The sequence below is a fragment of the Heterocephalus glaber genome, unplaced genomic scaffold (genome assembly GCF_053883595.1).
Source record: "Heterocephalus glaber isolate CG9 unplaced genomic scaffold, H.glaber_assembly_v1.0 deba00001688, whole genome shotgun sequence".
Lineage (NCBI taxonomy): Eukaryota > Metazoa > Chordata > Mammalia > Rodentia > Bathyergidae > Heterocephalus > Heterocephalus glaber.
In genome coordinates, this window is record NW_028258413.1 from 9820866 (window position 1) to 9841042 (window position 20177).

Sequence of the window (20177 nt, forward strand, 5' to 3'; positions counted from 1 at the left end):
GCACTGGGGCGACAGGAGCCTGCGAAGGTTAGAGACAACGTCTATGCGGGTGGGAAGAGCTCGGCGTCGGAGTGTGCAGTCGCCGTGGCCTTTGCCTCACCCAACGTGCATAAGCGGAGCCTCACCGCGTATTCGGCCAGGTGGTTCATCTGGTCGCCCTCCCAACATGGGCAAGGCGCACTCCAGTCGCCCTTTTCCTGGCAAGGTGCTGGCAGAGCCAGACCTAGGGCTCGGCGGGGGCGGGGCCGGGGGCCGGGCCGCCAGGTGCGGAGGAGGCGCTGCCCGCGGGGATCCAACCGGAAACGGCGGTGGGCGAGGGGACCCCGCCGGCTCGGCCGAGGAGGGGCGGGGCGGCGCGGGGGGCGGGCCTCCCGCGTGCGTCCTGCGTCCGCGCGTCTGTCCGCCGGCGCGTCCGTCAGTTAGTCCGGGCCGCCCGGGCCCTGCGCCCGCGCCGTGCCGCCCGGGGCTGCCGCCTGCTCCGCGTCGCGCTCGGTGCCGCGCGTCCCGCCCCGCGAGCTCTGCCGCCGGCCCCGCCCGCCCGCCGCCCGCCTCCGCCCGCCTCCGCCCTCTGGCTCCCGTCTCCCGCGGCCCTTGCCGCGGCCGGCATGGAGGGGAACCGGGACGAGGCGGAGAGGTGCGTGCGCATCGCGCGCGAGGCCCTGGGCGCCGGAGACCGCGACAGGGCCCAGCGCTTCCTGCAGAAGGCCGAGCGGCTGTACCCGCTGCCCGCTGCGCGCGGTGAGCCCCCGGGCCCGACCCCAACCCCGACCACGGCCCCCGCCCCGGGCCGCCGTTACCGCAGGCCCGGGACCCAGCGGACACCGGGATGACACGGCTTTTCCCGGGAGGGAGCGGGGGGCGGGACCGGCAATCGCTGAGTAGCGCCGTGAGCTCGTTACATAAATCTCTGGCTCGGCCCGAGCCCCTTTGGGCTGAGCTCCGGATATCCTAACCAGCACCCTCAGATGCCCGAGACGGGCCCGGCGTGGGCCACGGCTCTTTCATTCATTCCTCCCAACAGTCAGTGGAGAGGCACAGGACTCCTCTGACCAGGTTCACTCCCCTGAAAGGCCTTTTGGTGAATGAATGAATAAATGAAGGAAGGAATGAATGAATGAAAATATCAAGGTCACGCAACAACGGGTGACAGAGTCAAAATCACTCTCGGAGGGCCTTTAGCCACTGTACTCTATTGCCTGCCTGTAGGACATCTCTGAGATTCACAGTACTTCCGGGCTAAGAAGGAAATTATTGATAAGTTAATGAGATCGGGGCTAGCTGCTTAATCTGTTAATTTCTTCTACGTTGTTGAAGCCCTTGTGCTTTCTGCTTTTTCCTGTCCTCTACCGTTATCCTTTATGACCATTGAACACTGTGTCAGTTCAGGAAAAAAAGTGCAAGATAGTATTAAGTATATGCACGCTGTGCAAGAGATCGTCAGAACTTTTTCATTTTACCACATTGACACTGTACCAATTAAACAGCTCCCCCGGCAACCTCCAGTCTACTTTGTGTTTCTATGGATTTGACTACTTTAGCGACTACTGTAAGTGGAATCATAAAGTATTTGTGTTTGTGTCACTGGCTTATCTCACTTGCATGCTGTCCTCAAATTCATGCATGCTGTAGCATTTGACACATTCTATTTATTGTAAATACTGGATACTCCGTTGTATGTGTTCATTCTTCTGTCTTGGCTGTTGTGAATGATGGTACTGTGAACATGGACAAGCAAAATCCTGCTTTCAATTCTAGTTATATAAATTATATGCCCAGAAATGGATACTGGATCAGATGGTAACTCCACTTTTAAGTTTTGAAGAACCTCCCTACCGTTTCCTTTTAGTGGCTGCACCATTTTCTATTCCTGGTGGCAGTGAGCAGGGTTCCAGTTGCTCAGCATCCTCAACAACTCTTCCTTTTTTTGTTTTGCTAGGAGCCATCCTAGTGGGCCTGAGGTGAGGTCTCAATGTGGCTTTGATTTGCATTTCTCAGAAGTTGGGTGCTGTGGAGCATTTCTTCTTGTTTGTTGGCTATTTGTATATATCTTTGGAGAAATGTCTGTTCGAGTTATTTGCCCATTTTGACATAAGTTTATTTGGTTTTTGTGACTGAGTTAGAGGGGTTCTTTCTATATTCTAGATATTAGCCCCTTTTCAGACTTGTAGTTTGCCATGATTTCATGTAGTCACTATATAGTCTCAGTGGGGTAGTTTTGACATTAATGAAGTAGGCACTCTAGACAGGATAACTTGGCTTTTAAAGCCTGGCCCTTCTCCATCTATCTCTTAACTTTATTCTTGGTGAAGTTAGACAGTGTCTCTCTCCTTTGGATTTTTCATCTTTACAGTGGGTGCAGTGTACCGATCTTACAGTGCTGTGTAAGGGTTAAATGGGTCCATACATGGAAACATTTTTTTTTTTTGGTACCAGGGATTGAACTCAGGTCCTTGCGCTTGCGCAGTAGGCGGTGAAACCGCTGAGCTAAATCCCCGGCCCGAATGTTTTTTGTGTGTGTGGGGGGGGATCGAACTCAGGTCCTTGCATTTGCGCAGCAGGTGGCGAAACCACTGAGCTAAATCCCCGCCCCTTGGAAACATTTAATAGTAAATACTCGATAGCCATTTTATAACAGAATCTGAGAATTCTTAAAAATTGCCCAAACTTACACAGCCTTGTCATATTTGTCATGTAAACAACTTGAATCGTTCTTCTAAAAGACGCTCTGAAATACCAAAGCACACAAAATAGTTGTTGCTCTTAAAGATGTGAATATAGGAAAAATTAAGAAACATAAGAAAGACCATGGTACAAATGTACTATAAGGGCAGTATGTAGTTACCAAGTAAAGTGATAGAGTACAATTTTGGAGAAGTCTAAAAATTTTAGTTCAGATGCAGACTTCCTCTCTGACATGTCTTTAACCAGGGCAAAATTACTTAGCTTTTCTGAACTTTAATTATATGTAAAATGAAGATGTCATCGAAGGGTTGATAGGAACTGAGATGAAGTTAGGTGCCAGTATTAGAAAAATGTAATTTTCTTTTTTCTTTGTTTTTGGTACCTGGGATCGAACTCGTGACCTTGTGCTTGCGAGGCAGGCAGTGGAACCACTGAGCTAAATCCCTGGCCCAAAAAATATATTTTATATAGAACATTCTCAGAAGGTATTTATTAGCATAATTTTAGAATTCAGGAGAAGGGAAGATCTAGAAATTTATGAAATATCCCAATAAAAGATTGAGTTCAGAAGGAAAGTGGAGCCATTGATTACAATGAGATTTTAACTTTTTATCCCTGAATTTCACATGTTCTAGACAGAGACCAAACTCATTACTCCCAGAGTTAACTGAATGTTTTTCTGGATGTATTTCCATTATTTTTGTACTACAGTGAATGGAAAAACATGAGACTAAATTCTAGCTAAACTCCAGAGTTCTTGTCCTCTTAAAGTTTTATTCTTGTTGGGTAAGCAGTCTGATTGGTAAAACACTTTAATAAATTGGCAGAAGTTTTACTTGGAGAAAAACAAGATCTTCAGATGCATCTAGGACCTTGTTGCTGTCCACGTTTTCAGTTCAGAATATTTTATAATGTACTTGCTGTGAGGGAGTTCATGAATTGTCCACCTTTCAAATATTTTCATACTGTGAGTTTAGATGTGAAAGTGTTAATGTGTATGACTAGATACCACACAGGAAATATAAATATTTGGGAACAGTAATATCAGTTGGCAGAAAGTAAGTTACATTCTGGTTTCATAAACTCTACATTTATTGAATTATTGACATGTTTTGCACTTTGGTAGGGGGATTCATTGCCATTTACATTGTTTAGTTTACATTGCTATTTTAATAGATGTATTTTAGTTTTTCATAGTAATAGTGGGCATTTTGAAGTAGATTTTTAAAAGAGAAAATCATTGTTTTTCATAGAGCATCGTAGTAGTTAAAATCAAGTAGTGGCCTACAGCTCAGAAAAAGCTATTCTGCATTTACTTTTGTGAATAACTAGGTTTAATGATTGGATAGGGGATGATTTGTAGCATTTATCTGCACAGTAGCAATTAAAGTAATCCTTGGTGTTTTTTCCCTCACATAAGAGATTATGTGAATAAATTTTGCTGTTTTGTTGCAATTATTTTGAATTTACATTAACAAAAAAATTGAAAGTTCTGTCTCCCCCTCACTTAAAATGGCAAGACTTTTAAACTTTGTCGTATGTCTGATATATTATTCAGCTGATTCCTTTCAAGATGAATTGCATTCTTTTTCTATTTGATATAATTAAAATATAAAGATGAATACAAATTATACATCTGAAGCAATTTTTCTATATCATTAAGTGTTACAAATTTCAGCTAGTAACCAGACTTTCAGACAAGAAAGGATACCGAGTTTGAGCCTTGATTTAGTAGTAGTCTGACCTTGGTCTTTTTGAGCCTCAGTTTCCTCATCTATAAAGTGGGGTTTTATGTATTCAGCAGCTGGTTATTGAACACAGATCTTTGTGGCCAGCAATATTCTAGGGACCCAGAATCAGTGGACAGTAAGGCCAGGTCTTTGCAGTCACGGAGCTTGTGTTCCATTGGAAATATTAACTCCCTGGTGGACCTGATAATAGTTCACTTCCTGTCATTCACCTTCCTGTTCTCAGCCTCATTTGTCTTATCTGTGATCCCTACTGGCTTATTGTGAGGATGTTTTATTATCTTCATGGCTATAAGAATGTTACATGTTATTACTATGACAAAAAAAGAACTTGGCATGGTGCCTTGGGATTATATATGTTTCTTTTCTGTCATTTTTTAAAATTACTTGAGTACAAAATTATTGTTTTAAAAAATTATTGTTTTAAATGAGGATCAATCATAGTTTATGTGAAACTACCCATTCCATGCTCAATTAACAGTTCTTCATTATAGTATTTTGTTTCCTTATTGTCTGTGTAGCTAGCTGTCACTCTTCTAGATTAAAAACTCTGCAGAGGAGATCAGGAGCTAGTTTAATCTTAATCATTTTTTTTACTCCCTAACAGTGTTTTGCATGTGACATGTACAAGCTAAGATTTTCTGGAATGATATCTATTTAAGTTTGCAGCTTTCTTTTCTTTTCTTTTTTTTTCTTTTTTTCTTTTTGGTATCGAGGCTAGAACTCAGGTCCCTGCGCTTGTGAGGAAGGCACCGGAACCACTGAGCTAAATCCCTGGCCCTGCAGCTTTCAATAAAAAGGATTTGCTAAGTAAAAAAAAAAATCAAAATTATATACACATAACCACACATGGATTGTGACTAGCAAACATTTGGAAAGAATATAAATGTCCATTGGTGGGAGTTGACAAAATAAGCTACATTGCATCTATGCACTGTGGCTCTGTTAGAAATGACAATGTGGACATGTGTTTATTGCCCTAAAGGAAATCCAGTCTATCAACAGTTGAATAAAGTTAAGCTGCAAACATATGTGGATTGTCTTATTTTTTTGTTGGCTACCTAACTTGAGTACTTAGAGTTAAATATATGTGAAAACCGCACAGTGATTGTTTACTTCCGTGGATATTTAAGTGATTTTTACTTTGTTTACCTTTTTTCATGAGCTGAACAGACATTAATTAAATGCAGACATTAATTAAATTAGATTCTTATAAAACCCCAAGCAAAGCAATATGGTTGGAAGGTAAATGCGTAAAATAGAACTGAATAGTTTCACAAGGTAAAGATGCTTTGGTTTACAAGTATTATTGCCTCCCTGTGTTTGTTATGCTGTCCATCACTATAAGTGAGATATAATGGGTGATAGGTAAGGCATTTAATCAGAAAAATCCAATATGCTCTAAATTCTAGCAGTATTTTAGCAGAATCATATTATTTCAAGCATTTGCTCCAGTTATTGTAAATGCGGAAAATTTTACTGGTTCTGTTTTAAAGATGATGAAATGGATTTTCATCAAGGCCAAGAAGTGGTAGAATTTGTCCAGATTTTCTCTGGCAATGGAGCCAAAGAATGTTTAATGTAAACTCACATACAGAGCTATTATTGGACAGACCCCTGAAGCATAAACTTGTGGAAACATTTTCAGGATCATAATGACTGCTGAATGCACAACCATCCTATGAGCCTGCTTTAGCAGCCTTCAGTGCAGCCATGAGCACGGGAAGGGTCTCGGAGCACACGGGGCGAGTGCAGTTCTGTTAGGGATGAAAGGGGCAAGTGGATAAACTCCAGCCCCAGGCATAGGACTGTCATGGCCACCCGGAACCATGAAACATGTAACCACTCTCATACCTGGCTCCACAGCTTTTAAAGAGCAACTTCCTCTCTTATTTGTAGCCACACACCTATGAAGAGACACTTCTCCCTCTTCTGCAGTCCATCTGGGAAAAGCATGATACCTGCTTGATTGCTGGTTATGGGTTTTTCCAGAAGCAGCTAATGGTTCTCTCCCAGCTCTCCGGCCAGTGCGTCCTTTGTAGGAGTCTCTGAGTCCAGAAGATGGATCTTCCAGAGGTGCTCTGCTCTTCAGGGCAAAGACTGCCTCCCTCTGCTGCACAGTTCCGGGACCCCTTGTGGCATTTATTAGCTACGCATGATGATGTGTTCTCCAGGTCTATCTTTTTTTTTTTTCATGAGTATAGATGAGTTATTTTGTAGATTTACCCTCTGTTTGGGCTTGACTGGTGTCTCCTGCGTTTTTGGCAGGAATACCATAAAGGGGATTGTGTGTTCTTGGTGTAGTACGTCAGGAAACACGTGGCTTCCATTCGGTCCTTCCTAGTGAGATGCTTTGAACCCTTAGTTCTAAGTTGGTGCTTGCTGGGTTGAGTCTTTCCCTATTATAGTTGATAAATATTTTTCAACGTGGGGATGTAGCCCAGTGGTAGAGTGTGGCCTTAGCATCCATGAGACACTCGGATTGATCCCCAGCACCTGAAAATTTTCTTGTGGAAAAATACTTTGGAACTGTAAATGACCTGTTTGTTTGTTTGTTTGTTTGTTTGTTTGTTTTTTGAGACAGTCTCGCTATGTAGTTCAGGCTGTCCTTGAACTCACTATGTAGCCTAGGCTGACCTCGATCTCGCAGTGATCCTCCTGTATCGGCCTCTCAAGTAGAATGTGCTTGTTTATTTTATTTATTTATTTATTTATTTATTTATTTTTAGCACTGGGGATCAAACTCAGGACCTTGCGCTTGTGAGGCAGGCAGTGGAACCACTGAGCTAAATCCCCGGCCCTGTGCTTGTGTATACTTTATAGATCTACTTTACATGTTATTAATGCCTAATCGTTAATCATTATGGCACTGCCTCAGGTGTATAAGGTGTAGGGACATCAAACTATCATAATACAATTATATAACAGTCACATAAACAGAAACCTGAAAATTGCGTCATTGTGAACAACTCTAGTTTGGAGGTCATCAGTATAAGGTGTCTTTTTCAATATTGTGTCTTTTTAAAAAGACCCATACTCGGGCTAGGGATTTAGCTCAGTGGTTCTGCTGCCTGCCTTGCAAGCAAGTGCAAGGACCTAAGTTCGATCCCCGGTACCAAAAAAAAAAAAAAAAAAAAAGATTTATACTCTTGGGAAAACATAAATGTATTTAATATACCATGAGGTTAGCAATAATTAGTATCACAGCTATGTAGAAATCTTTACATATATTTACTTAGTTTTTGCTCTTAAGGCAAAATGTAGATTCTTTTAGTAGGTTCATGTAGAATTCTTGTCAATTCTGTATTGACAAGATTAAAGGACATATTTAGAACTCTTACAAATTTAGGAAACAGTATTAATGACCACACATAGACTTATTACCCAAAACAAGTGTATCTCATTGTATAATAAGAAAATGCTTATTTAATCAAAGCTAATAGATGTAGGTCAAGCTTTTAGTGGCAGAACCAATAACCATTGTTTAACTTTTAGATATATATCATATAAATAGAGCACTTACTTGTTACTTTGCATGTACTAAACTTTTGTAGTCCTAACTCCATACAAACTTTAAAGCTTAAACCCACAGTATTTTTTTCTTATGTATCTATAGTGTCATATATAGTCATAAACTACAATAATAACTATTTAACCAATCATAAACTGATTATTGAAAACATTTTACAGGCCAACACTTAAATAATTTTTAACCCTTAAAACAATTTTTTAGCAACCAAAAGCCTAACAATGAAAGACACAAGGAGCTATCATAGTAAAATATAGAACCTTTGGGTTTTTTTTTTTTTGGTACCGGGGATGGAACTCAGGACCTTGCGTTTGCAAGGCAGGCAACGGCACCACTGAGCTAAATTCCTGGCCCTAGAACCTTTGCTTTTTAATCTATTTTTTAAAATTTAAGCAAGAGCATCCTAATCAGAAAACCCTACTCCTGGCTGTCATGGTTCTTCACAACAACCCGCCCTGTGTGCTCCAAGGGTTCTCTTATCTTGTTTTTTCCTGTTTTACTCAGCCCAAGCTCGCTCAGCAGAGCCAGTTTCTTCCCCACTCTTCTTACTTTTACGCGTTATCAAACTTTGTCACAAGGATGTCTCTTTTCTACATCCTATTTGGGTCTCCAAGAAAGATGTCACAGGTTGGGTCTGAGGGTATCCCAGGCTGAAATGTTTTTTATCTTTTTTTTTTTTTTTTTTTGGTACCAGGGATCGAACTTGGGATCTTGCATTAGAGAGTCAGGCAGAGGAACCACTGAGCTAAATCCCTGGCCCCAGGCTGAAATGTTTTTATGAGCCTTTCTGTTGGATAGCATACTGCAGCAGCATTCACTGTAGTTTTAAATACATTTCATGAAGACACTCATGAAAGAGGATTTCTAGAACTGCTGCAGAAAGTGACTAGAATGATGAGATAAGTACGTTCAAAGAGAGGATTTGGGGGAGGTTTCATGGCAATGTGACTTTTCCTGTAATCAATTTAAAAATTTAAACGTTCACTATATTTTGATCATACCTCATATTAGATTTGACTGCTACCTTTTTTTTTTACTCATTTTTATGTGGTATTGGTTTAGTTGGCCTCTCTAAATCCACAGAGTCTCTCCTGTCTGTGTATAGTATGTAAGATTATCACACCTTGCTGTATGAGATCTCATTCTCTTTCCTCACTTTTATTTGGAGTTTCTCTCGTTTGTCTTTCTGTTGTGCCTGTCCTCATCAGTCTGGGTCTTGTTTCCAGCAGGTTCTGCTCAGCACATCTTCCTGGAAGAGAGCATGAGTTAGCTCTGCGAATCCATGGTGACCAGAGTATGTGCTCTGTGGTGACCAGGGTGGGCCTGTGCCTGTTCACAAGCTCTTCTCGGTCCTGCCCAAGGGTCCCCGCTGGGTGTTGTGGGGTTTTTCTGCTCTGTGGGCTGTCAAATTCCCTTTACTATCTTCTGCTGCTTGTCACGCAGATGCTGGTACCACACAGGCCATATATTCTTGTGTTTGGGGATTTTATATGTGAAGTTTTGATGTTGCTACTTACTTTAGCTTTGTGAGGGAATTTGGAGAGATTTAAAACTTAAGCTGCTATCACAGAATTCACAGAGCATTTTTCAAGTTTAAATACTGTGAATACCATGCTGGCTTCCATTGCAATTGCATTAAATTTGGACTAACAGCTAAAAGTTGACTATATACATTTCTCCTGTTACATTTCTCCTGTTCATAGCTAACAGATTGCTTTCTGTATCATCTACAGCTAAATTGCTATAAAAACTAAATTTCCTCTGTCTTTGATGGCCTCTTAAATCCATTAGCCAGAGAAAATGTGTGGTAGAAAGAAGTTTATATAAATAATAAATATCTGCATGTTTGCAAATTTGTCAGGAGCCCTGTTGACATTTTAAAAATATGTCTAAAATAGCTTTATTGAGATGTAATTCACATGCCGTACAATTCTTTCTTCATTTTTAAGTGCTGGGAATTGGGTCAGAGCCTTTTACATGCCAGCCAAGCACTGTACCATTGAGATACCTCTCTAGCCCTGGTTCTCTTGTTTAAAGTATGTGATTAAGTAGTGTTTTAGTACATTCACAGAATCCCGCAGCAATCTTGACAATGTTATGGCAGTTCTTCTCTGTATCCTGCCTCTCTTCTCTCTAGTTACACCCTCTCTGTCCCTGTACCCCCGCCCTTGACAACAGCTAATCCTGCTAACTAGATTTCCCTTGTCATTCTGGACCAGTTACCTTTCTGTTTACATGACCCTGTTTCATGTGAACAGAATCATGTAGAATAGGGCCCAGGGATTTAGCTCAGTGGTTCCACTGCCTGCCTGGCAAGCGGAAGGTTCTGAGTTGAATCCCCAGTACCAAAAAAAAAAAAAAAAAATCATGTAGAATATAGTCTTTTGTGACTAGCTTCTTTTACTTGGGATAATTGGTTCATCCATGTTTGGCCTATATCACTATTTGGTTTCTTTTTATTTTTAAATTTATTTTTTAATTAAATTTTGAATTTGTCTTATTTATTTTTCAATAATATTCTGTGGTTTGCATAATTCACATTGTATTTATCTGTTAATTAGCTGGTGGGTATTTGTTTCCTTTTTTGTCATCATGAATAATGTAGCTTTTAATGCTCATGAATCACTTTTATTTTTCCCCTCCGGTACTGGGGATCAAACTCAGGACAGGTGTGGCTCCACTGAGCTACCTCCCCAGCAATGAATCGGTTTTTATATGTTCATTTGTCTTGGATATTTACCCAGGAATGAGATTGTTGATTATGTAATGACTACATGTTAAATCTTTTTAAGTAACTGCCAGATAATTTTCCAAAGCAGAGGTCCATTTCCCATTCCCACAGGCAGCCTGTCAGGGCCCCGGTTTCTCTGTGTGCTGCCAACCCTTTTATTGACCATCTTTTTGATTACAGCCATGCTGATGGGTATGAAGTGGTGTTTTATGGTTTAGATTTTCACTTCAGATACTCAGCAACTATTTCATGTGCTTGTTAGCCGTTTGTTCTTCTCTCTCAGAGAATGTTTGTTTAGATTCTTTGCCCATGTTTGTTCGTGTTGTTTTTACTTTCTTTTTCAGACAGGAAGAGATAGGGAGAGGGTCTTGTTATGGTGCCCAAGCTGCCCTCCAACTCCTGGGTTCAAATGATCCTCCTGCTTTAGCCTCCTTTGTAGCTAGGAGTATGGTGTGCTTGGCTCTTTGTCCAAGTTTTAAAACTGGATTTTTATTCTCTGTTATTTAAATTATGAGAGTTATACATTGTGGATACATTTCTTTCACCAGATGCATAATATATTTTCTTTCATTCTGTGGATTGTATTTTCAGTCTATTACTGATAACTTCTAAAGTGCAAAAGTTTTAATTTTGAAGTCAACTTTCTCTACTTTATTTCTTTGTATTTTCATTGTCATGTTTAAGTTTCTGCCAAATCAAGGTCAATAAGATTTACTCTTTGTCTTTTCTTCTTATCTGTTTTTCTTTTTTTTTTTGGTACCAAGGATCGAACTTGGGTCCTTCCGCTTGCGAGGCAGGTGGTGGAACCACTGAGCTAAATCCCTGGCCCTTGTCTTTTCTTCTTAGAGTGTTATACTTTTAGCTCTTTATTTCAGTGTATGCTTCATTTTGAGTTAATTTTTGAATATCGTGTGATGAGGGGCATGGATGCTTTTGCATGTGGCTCTTTAGTTGACTTACAAGTTCCGAGATACGGTATTATCTTTTTCTTTTTTTATTTTAAAGACAGTCTTACTATGTAGTCTAGGCTGGCCTTGAACTCACTATGTGGTCCAAGCTGGCCTTCAACTTGAGGCAGTCCTTCTGCCTCAGCCTCCTGAATGCTGGAATTACAGGTGTGTGCCACTGTGCCTGGCCATTTTTATTCAATTCTGAGATTTTTGATACATGAGTTGTCTAGATTGGTATTTTTCAACTCACTTGAGCTTGTTTTGTAGTTGCATTTTTATAATCGATTTCTCACTTGAAAGTAGTACTATGCTCATAGAGTGCAGTGTATATTACATAAATTCTGTGAAGTTAAAGATGGTAGCTTTGTGATCTAGATGTAATGTCCTTTTTCACTTCTTATGCGCCTATAAAAGATGAATACTCACCAGTTGGATGTAATAATATGTCTGTTAGATCAGGGTTGATAAATTAGATGTTTATGTCATCTATATCCTCATTAAGATTATTTTAAAATCTCTCGTGTTAATTGCTGATTGCAGTGTTTTAAAACCTCCTACCAAAGCCAAGCACGATGGTGCATGCTTGTTATCCCATCTGTAGAGAAGGCTGAGGCAGGCGGATCACCTGAGGCTAGGAGTTCATGGTTAGCCTAGACAACATAAGGAGACCTCATGTCAAAAACAGAAACAAAATAAACAGAAATACTACCAAGTTAGTGAACTACTTGTTTTCCCTTTTTAGTTCTGTTCTTTTTTTTTTTTTTGGTACCGGGGATTGAACTCGGGACCTTGCGCTTTCGAGGCAGGCGGCGGAATCACTGAGCTAAATCCCCGACCCTCTGTTCACTTTTTTATGTTTTAATTTTTAATATTGAAAGTTTTAAGCATACACCAAAGGAAAGAAGACAGCACAGTGCTTGCCGCCTGCCCACCTGTGACTGCCGTGAGTGTATACAGCCAGCTTATTTCCGCCCTTCCCTCTCCGGGTTGTTACAGGTCAGACACTGTTGTCCTGGTCCCTGTCTGCCTGTGTGGTTAGAATGAGCCTGTCGGCAGCATGTCTCTGTGTCCTCTGGGAGGAGTCTTCCACTGAGCACTTACATCTGCTTGAAAATGCTTTTATCTCGGGTACTTTCTGGAAAATTCATGCAGAATGCAGCGTGACAGTTACGTTTTTCTGACATTCTCATTGCCCATGTTTCAGTGTCTTTTGGCTCCAGCTGTTGCCATGAGAAACAAGAAGTTATCATTCTGTTTCTTGTGGGTAGTCTCATGGGCTACTTTAAAGACTATCTCATTTTCTTTGGTCTTCTGCAGTTTCACTGTGATATGACCAGTAAAAGTATGTTATAAGTCATTGGATGATAGTCATTTTGAGCATTTTGAGGGTTGTATTTTCTTTTTTTTTTTTTTTTTTTGAGACAGGGTCTCACTTTGTAGTGCAGGCTGGCCTTGAACTCACTATGTGGCCCAGGCTGGCCTCAAACTCACAGCAGTCCTCCTGCCTCAGCCTCCCGAGTGCTGGGGTTACAGGTGTCCCACACCATGCTCAGCTTACAGTTATTTTAAACTTTGCACTTTCTCCTCCAAACTAGCAATTAAATAAATAGCTGGGTACATAAGGGAATGCTTGCTACTTGCAAAAAGCCCCTGCTAGATCAAGATCTTAAGTGTGTCCCTTCATGTGAAGAGACAAGTATCCTTCTCTTTCCGCAGCACTGTTGGAAGTGATCATGAAAAATGGAAGCACTGCTGGAAACAGCCCACACTGCCGGAAGTCCACGAGTGGCGGGGATCAGAGCAAGGCCAGCTGCACTAAGGACAGCATACCCGGAAGTGCAGAGAGTGGGAAGGGCTACACCCGCGACCAGGTGGAGGGTGTTCTCAGGTAGGATCTGCATTAGAGTGGGTTCTGGGGGAATTCTGGATGTTACAGGGTTGGGAAAAGTGTTTGAAGTAAGACACATAAGGAGGAATTAACCCTGGATGTTTTCAATTTTATTTTATGTATTTATTTTTGCAGAACTGGGGTTTGAACCCAGGGTCCTTTGAACCAAGCTGTATCCCCAGCTCTTTTCATTTTTTTATTTTGAGACAGAGTCTGAGTTGCTAAGTTCCCCAGGCTGAAATTGAACATGGTCTCCTCAGGTGTTTACCACCAAGCCAGGGTTGTGTCTTTGTTAGGTCTTTGTTAGTATTGAGTGTGTGTGTGTGCACGCGTGTGCTCATGTGTGGACAGTGCACATGAGTGTCTGTGTGTGTTTCTCCAATGCCCAGAGGTCCCGGCGTTACGTGGGGACACGGCCAAGATAGCAGAGTGAAGGGTAGCGGTGGGGTAGGGGCACCATGTCTGTCCCCAGAGCTGGACTTCGAGGCCTCGCTCTTCATGTCTCTGAGGGGTGGGTGAGGGTTAAAGCTGGGAGGGCAGTGAAGTCCACGCTGCTTGCAGAGGGGAAGAGCACAGGAGTGGGAAGTTTGCTGAGTTAGGGTTGAGGGCCCAGCTGCATTTGGGATCATAGATTCCTTGCAGTGAGAACTCATTTAGGGAGGGGTCTGCAGAGCCCTGGGATGGGCACTGTCAGGAGCTGCAGCAGTACAGGGGCCCACCGGGGCACAGGGGTAGGGAAGGGGTGACTGCAGTAGGTAGAGGCGCACTCCTGCTGGGAGACCACACTGGAGGCCGACTCTGCTCAGTCCCTGAGGTGATTGCTGGTGACTGCTGGGTTCCCCTCCTCAGATGCTTCTCCGTCTTCCTTCCCTCCTGGGTCCTACGGGTGGAGATGTTCAGTTAGCCTCTCATGCTTTCCATATGTATACGTTTTTCTTCTTTATCTCTGGCCCCACACATAACCTCTCAAACCTCTTCTCCCTCCACCCTCCTTTCCCAGTATAAAAATAATGCCATCGAAACCTACTTTCTCATTTTTTCCTCCTTTTTTGTTTTTATTTTATGATATTTGATTTAATTTCCCCCCTTTCCCTTTTTTTCCTGGTTCCCAGACTATTTATCACTATCATTCTTTCATCTTCCTGGGTTGTTGAAAGAATTGAAAACCGAACAGGTTTTAATTAAGCGTTGATATGTGGTTGCTCCTCTGGATATTGCTGTTACTGGTGATTTTCCGTCCTCACAAGGCAGTGGTGGGGATGGAACCAGTGCCTCAAGTGGGTGGAGTAGCTGTCTGCACCTTGAGTCACATTAGAAGCCACTGCCACAGCAGAAGGAGGAACCACTTACTACCAAGCTCACTACCATAGTGCCAGTGCCTTCTGTCCACCTGACCTACAGTTTTCACAAAAGAATCGTGAGAAAGCAGGGCAACAAGAGGACTCCAGGGACTCATAACTCCCGAAAAGCTGAGCACACAAGCTGTGAAATGAATGAGTTTCCAGACAAAGACCTGAGAAATCAAGAGCTAAAGTGAAGAGCTCAGAGAAAGACAGACAAGCAGGTGAGCGGAGCAGTTACTGAGGTGTGCAGTGAGGTCACAAAATAAGGTAAAAAGACACCAACCTTCTCAATTGATAAGGTGTTGGATGAGATTACAAAAGATACAAATAAGTAGCTGGATGATTTAACGAAGAAAGTACAGGATATGAGTGACCACTTCAATAAAGAATTAGAGATTGTGAAAAAGAAACAAGCAGCAATCCTGGAAATGAAAAACTCCACTGTACTCTGGAGGCTGAGGCAGGAGGATTACAGGTTCAAGCCCAGCCTGGGCAGCTAAGCAACTTAGCAAGACCCTGTGTCAAAGCAATGAAAAACTCAAAAATGTTGGCTGTGGGTGTGATCAGTCATAAGGTAGGCTGTCAGGACTTGAGGATAAGGTTAATGTAGTAGATTCTTCACTCAGTGATACTCAGAAAACAGTAGGAGACAACCCGAAGATGATCTGTAAAATTCACTAATATTAAAATGCAAGCCAGACCCACTTCAGCACACTGTGACAGTCACAACAGTGATATGGAACAGTATTTTAGAGAGTGGTTTTCCAAACCAGCTGACCTCCACAGTGTGATTCTGCCTTGTCTCTCAGGAGCACACATAAAGTTGTGGAAACTGTGCTACTTCTGCTGGGTCCCTGAGGCTTAGATCCACCTTGGGGGCTCCATCACTGCCTTCCACAAGCTCTCCCTGCTGGTGGATGAGGTGGACACGCTCAGCAGAATGCTGTGGCAGCAGCACAGCGGCCCCCTGGAAGCCTGCTATGCAGAGCTGGACCAGAGCAGGATGTACTTCAGAGCCCAAGGCCCACACAGCACCTCAGGGACACCTGAGTTCCTCTCCTCTTCATTTCCATTTTCTCGTGTCGACAACCTATGCAGGCGAAGCATTTTAGGAACACCATTAAGCAGATTTTTAAGTGGGGCCAAAATATGAATATCTACTGAGACATTAGCAAATGAAGACTAAAATGTAGTGTTTTTGGAACATGTTAAAGGAAGCTGTAACTTCCCTCTGAATTGAAATTGCTAACCTAGGCATTTAAAACTTAATAATTTTATATATAAGAATAATAGTTGAAATTTGCACTAATATTTAAAACCTATTGAATCATACTACCTTCGCAGGTAATTTAAGAAAAGTGTAATTTTGGTTTTTATGTCCTATTCCTGTCTTTACAGTTCTGGCTCATTTTAGGTGATTGCAAACGTTCCCCCTATTCTTATAACTGTGATCAAACTAATCAGGTTTTCTACATTTCTTCTGTCTCTGTCAATTTTTCCTACCACCTATTAAAGGTTACCCAGTGCTTGGTCAGAGTAGCAATGAAAAGGAAAGAGCAGGAAGAAGAGCATTTTAGATTGCCTTGTGTGAGACCGTAGATCACTGTGGTTTGAAATCATGAGTTTGCTTTTAACTCCATAGGGCTAACTTTAAAATGACATGCACTGTAACTTTAAAGCATTCGTTGTAGACAATATAATTAATCTTAGAAGTGCCTTTGACATTTAGATACTGAGTAACAGAAAAATATAATTTCACTTTTTAAAATTATACTCACCATATTGGATTTAGGATTTTCATTCCAAGCTTCATACTTATAGGCCGGGAGTCTTCAAAGCCACGTTTCTGTCACTGTGAGCATCACCAAGGACACAGTAGCTGGTGGGGTGCTGATCCAAGAGGCTCTGCAGGCTTTCAAGCAACAAGGCGCAGCCCTCAGACCACAGGGCTGCTCGGAGGCCTCTGGTTCCCATCACCATTTCCAGCCTGCTGAACTGCTGTGGGCACTTCTCCTTCAAGGTTACCAGTGAGGGCACAAGTCAGAGCCCTAGCTACAAGCCCCTCTTGTCTCAAAGTTCTCAATCCTTAGGAATGGGGAACATGGACTTACCTCAAAACACTGCCGCTTTGATAAGGAGAGAAGTGCTCCTCTCCACACCCTTTCCTGACTTTGACAGCAATATTAAGAGGAGACAAAAGCTCACACAGGTGTACTCCTGGTCTGAAATACCCTTGTTTTCAAACTGACCAGAAGCTGGCCAACTTTGCAAGGTGAAAGCTAAGCTCCCTGTGCAGTGACTCATATTTCATGCCATCCCTCTCCAAGTGCACACACATCCAATTATTTCACTGTTAAGTTTCTTAAACTGCCATCTTAAGAGCCTGAAATTTTTTGTAATGTCTCATTTCCTTTTCTAAAACACATTTTTTCAAGATAGCATATTTTGCCTTTAAATGAGCTGAGAATTATTTGCCTTTTTAAAGTTGTTTGATAATATCTCTGGATTAAACAGAAGTTCTTATACAGTGTCTTAGGAAATTCATCCTGTAGATAAACACAATGGTTTTGCCAACTCGTTGCCTAAAAAATAAGGGCTATCTTCAGTTCATAAAAATAGCTTTATTTCACTAAAGTTTTTTTTTGGTACCAGGGATCAAACTCAGGACCTTGTGCTTGCGAGGCAGGCAATGGAACCACTGAGCTAAATCCCCAGCCCTCTCACTAAAGTTTTTATAGTCCTTGATTGGAAACCAGCCTTGATTGCCTTAAAACACAGCATTTCCTGCCATTGAAAGTGTAAATCTCCTTTTATCATTAAGCTGCTTTTTTATTATCACAAATGTTTCTAAATTTAGTTTTTGGGTTCACCATTTCTCTAATATTCTTCCCTCTATTTCAGTCCCTTTTTATAACTTTTTCTGAATTTACAAGTTTAAAAAAGGTTAGGTACTGTTAATAATACTGTCTTAAAATAGAAAGTTGCATATTTTTGTATGATAAATGTAGTGAAATATAGATTTTTTTGTTGAATAGCTGTTACATAATGATCATTGTGCCACAGTTTATCGTGCATAATATGAAAAACAACTCTAACAGCCTTGTCCAGGCCACTGTGAAGCTGCTTGCTTCTCCTGCGAGCAGAGATGCGGTGATGTGAAGTGTCAGTGTGGCTGCTGCAGAAACCCAAGGAGCTCAACACCCACTTTCCCGCAGGCTCATGGACGGACGCCTGTGCTGATGAGGTCCAGGCAAAGGCCAGGCAGCATTGAACATAAAGCTGTAGTGTCTTACTGCTTACGATGGGAATCAACTGGAAAACCAAGTGTCTAACTTTATTTAAGAAAAGGATATTAATTAGTACTAACAAGAGGTCAAAACTGTTCAATAGAATTTGTATGCTATAGCAGTAACCTCAAGCAGAACTTGATTTTGAGAGAAAAGTAAAATCTTTGTGCCTAAAACTGATGACTTGAAGTAAAATGAGCAGGAGATGAGAGGTCTTGTTCAATGGAATGAATGTGAAGGAAATTTTGACTGCTAAATAAAATTTCCACAGGAAAAAAAAAAAGAAGATGATCTCTAAGTTCTCCTTGCTGACTCTGAAAGACCTAAGGATTAGGGTTAGGAAGAGGGAATCTAATGGCATAAAAATTTATTCATTGAAATCATTGCAGGAACATTTCTAAATCTAGGGAAATGAGATGGATACCCAGGTAAGTAAGGCATTTGGAATCTCAATTAGACAGAAGCAGAAGGGAGCTTCCCCAGGACACATCAAAGTCAAATGACAAAAATTCAGAACAAGGAGAGAGTGTCGAATGCTGTTACAAAAGAACATCAAATAACATATAAAGATAAACCTTTCAGAATAACAGATTTCTTATCACGAACTTTAAAGGCCAGGAGAGCTTGGAGTGAAGTTTTTTAAGCCCTAAAAGAAAATAATTGCCACTCCAGATTACTGTATCCTGCAGGATTATTCTTCAAAGTTGACAGAAATAAAGACCTTCCACAACAAAGAGAAACTAAAGAAATTCATGACCACCAAACCAGTATTGCAGAAAATACTCAGAGTCAGCAAGGACAACACCAACCAAGAACCCAAAGGAAAGAATACAACTAACTGAGAAAGAAGCTAAACTAAAGGAATCAGCTTGAAAAATAATAGGACAGGAATTAGTAAATACCTTTCAGTAACTAAGTCTCCAAGTAAATGATCTTAACTCCCCAATCAAAAAACACAGACAGGCTGGGGATTTAGCTCAGTGGTTCCAGCACCTGCCTCATAAGCACAAGGTCCTGAGTTTGATCCCTGGTACAAAAAAAAAAAAAAAAGACACACACTGGTAGACTAGATCCTAGCTCGGGAAGGAAAACCCAACTATATGCTGCCTGCAAGAGACACACCTCATCACAAAGACTGAAAGTAAAAGAGGAGAAAGCAATACTCTGTGCAGCTGGGTCTGTAAGCAAGCAGGAGTAGCTGTCCTAATTTGTGACAAAGCTGACTTCGAATCAGAGCTAATCAGAAGAGACAAAGAAGGTTACTACATACTAGTGAAAGGAACAGTCCACCAGGAAGCAGCAACAATTGTAGATACATATGCACTGAATGTGAACCCCCCGCCCAGTTTCACAAAACAAAAAGTACAGAGAGATACCAGTACAGTCATAGTGGAGGGCTTTAATAATCTATTGTCACAAATTGACTGTTGAGCCAGACCAAAAAAAAAAATCAACAAAGAAACACCAGAGTTGAACCACACCAATGAACAGAATTTAACAGGTATCTTTAAAGTATTTCCTTCTACAGTGGCAGAATACATATTCTTCTTAGTAGCCCCTGGAACTTGCTTTGAAATCGTATGTTAGGCCATAAAGCATATCTGAATAAACACAGAAGAACTGAAATTATCTCTTGCGTCCTGTCAGATTGTAACAGAATGAAAGTAGAGATCAACAGCAAAAGAAACCAGAAACTACACACACATATTGAGATTGAATAATTCATTCTTCGTGCTTTGCCTCTAGCCCTGCCGTTATTCTTTTCCTCTTGTCAAATAATAATCACTCTTCTACTTCTGTGCCTATTTAGGGTTTTGGATTTCACATATTAGGGAAGATGTGTAATACTTGTCTTTTTGAATCTGGCTCCCTAACCCATTTTCCCGTAGGTGATATAATTTTGTTCTTTGTGGATGAACAGTGCTCCCTTGTGTATATAGTGACTTGGTGATTCTCTCCTGTCCTGCAGTCTTGGCACTGTGACCATGAAGTGATGTGCTCACGTTCTGTGTAGTCTGT

General features: G+C 41.4%; 1 protein-coding gene across 2 annotated transcripts in view; it reads left to right on the forward strand.

The window, feature by feature from the left end:
* Positions 1–151: 151 nt before the first annotated feature.
* Dnajb14 (DnaJ heat shock protein family (Hsp40) member B14) overlaps positions 152–20177 on the forward strand; it is a 51576-nt gene continuing 31550 nt past the window's right edge. Inside the window, exons 1-3 of one of the 2 annotated variants that reach the window (XM_087198782.1) lie at positions 152–738; positions 1485–1546; positions 13357–13528. In XM_087198782.1, the coding sequence (XP_087054908.1) occupies positions 167–738; positions 1485–1546; positions 13357–13528 (806 nt within the window). In that variant the 5' untranslated portion in view covers positions 152–166. The remainder of the gene's footprint in view (positions 739–1484; positions 1547–13356; positions 13529–20177) is intronic. The other variant, XM_004866279.4, reaches the window with a different exon arrangement.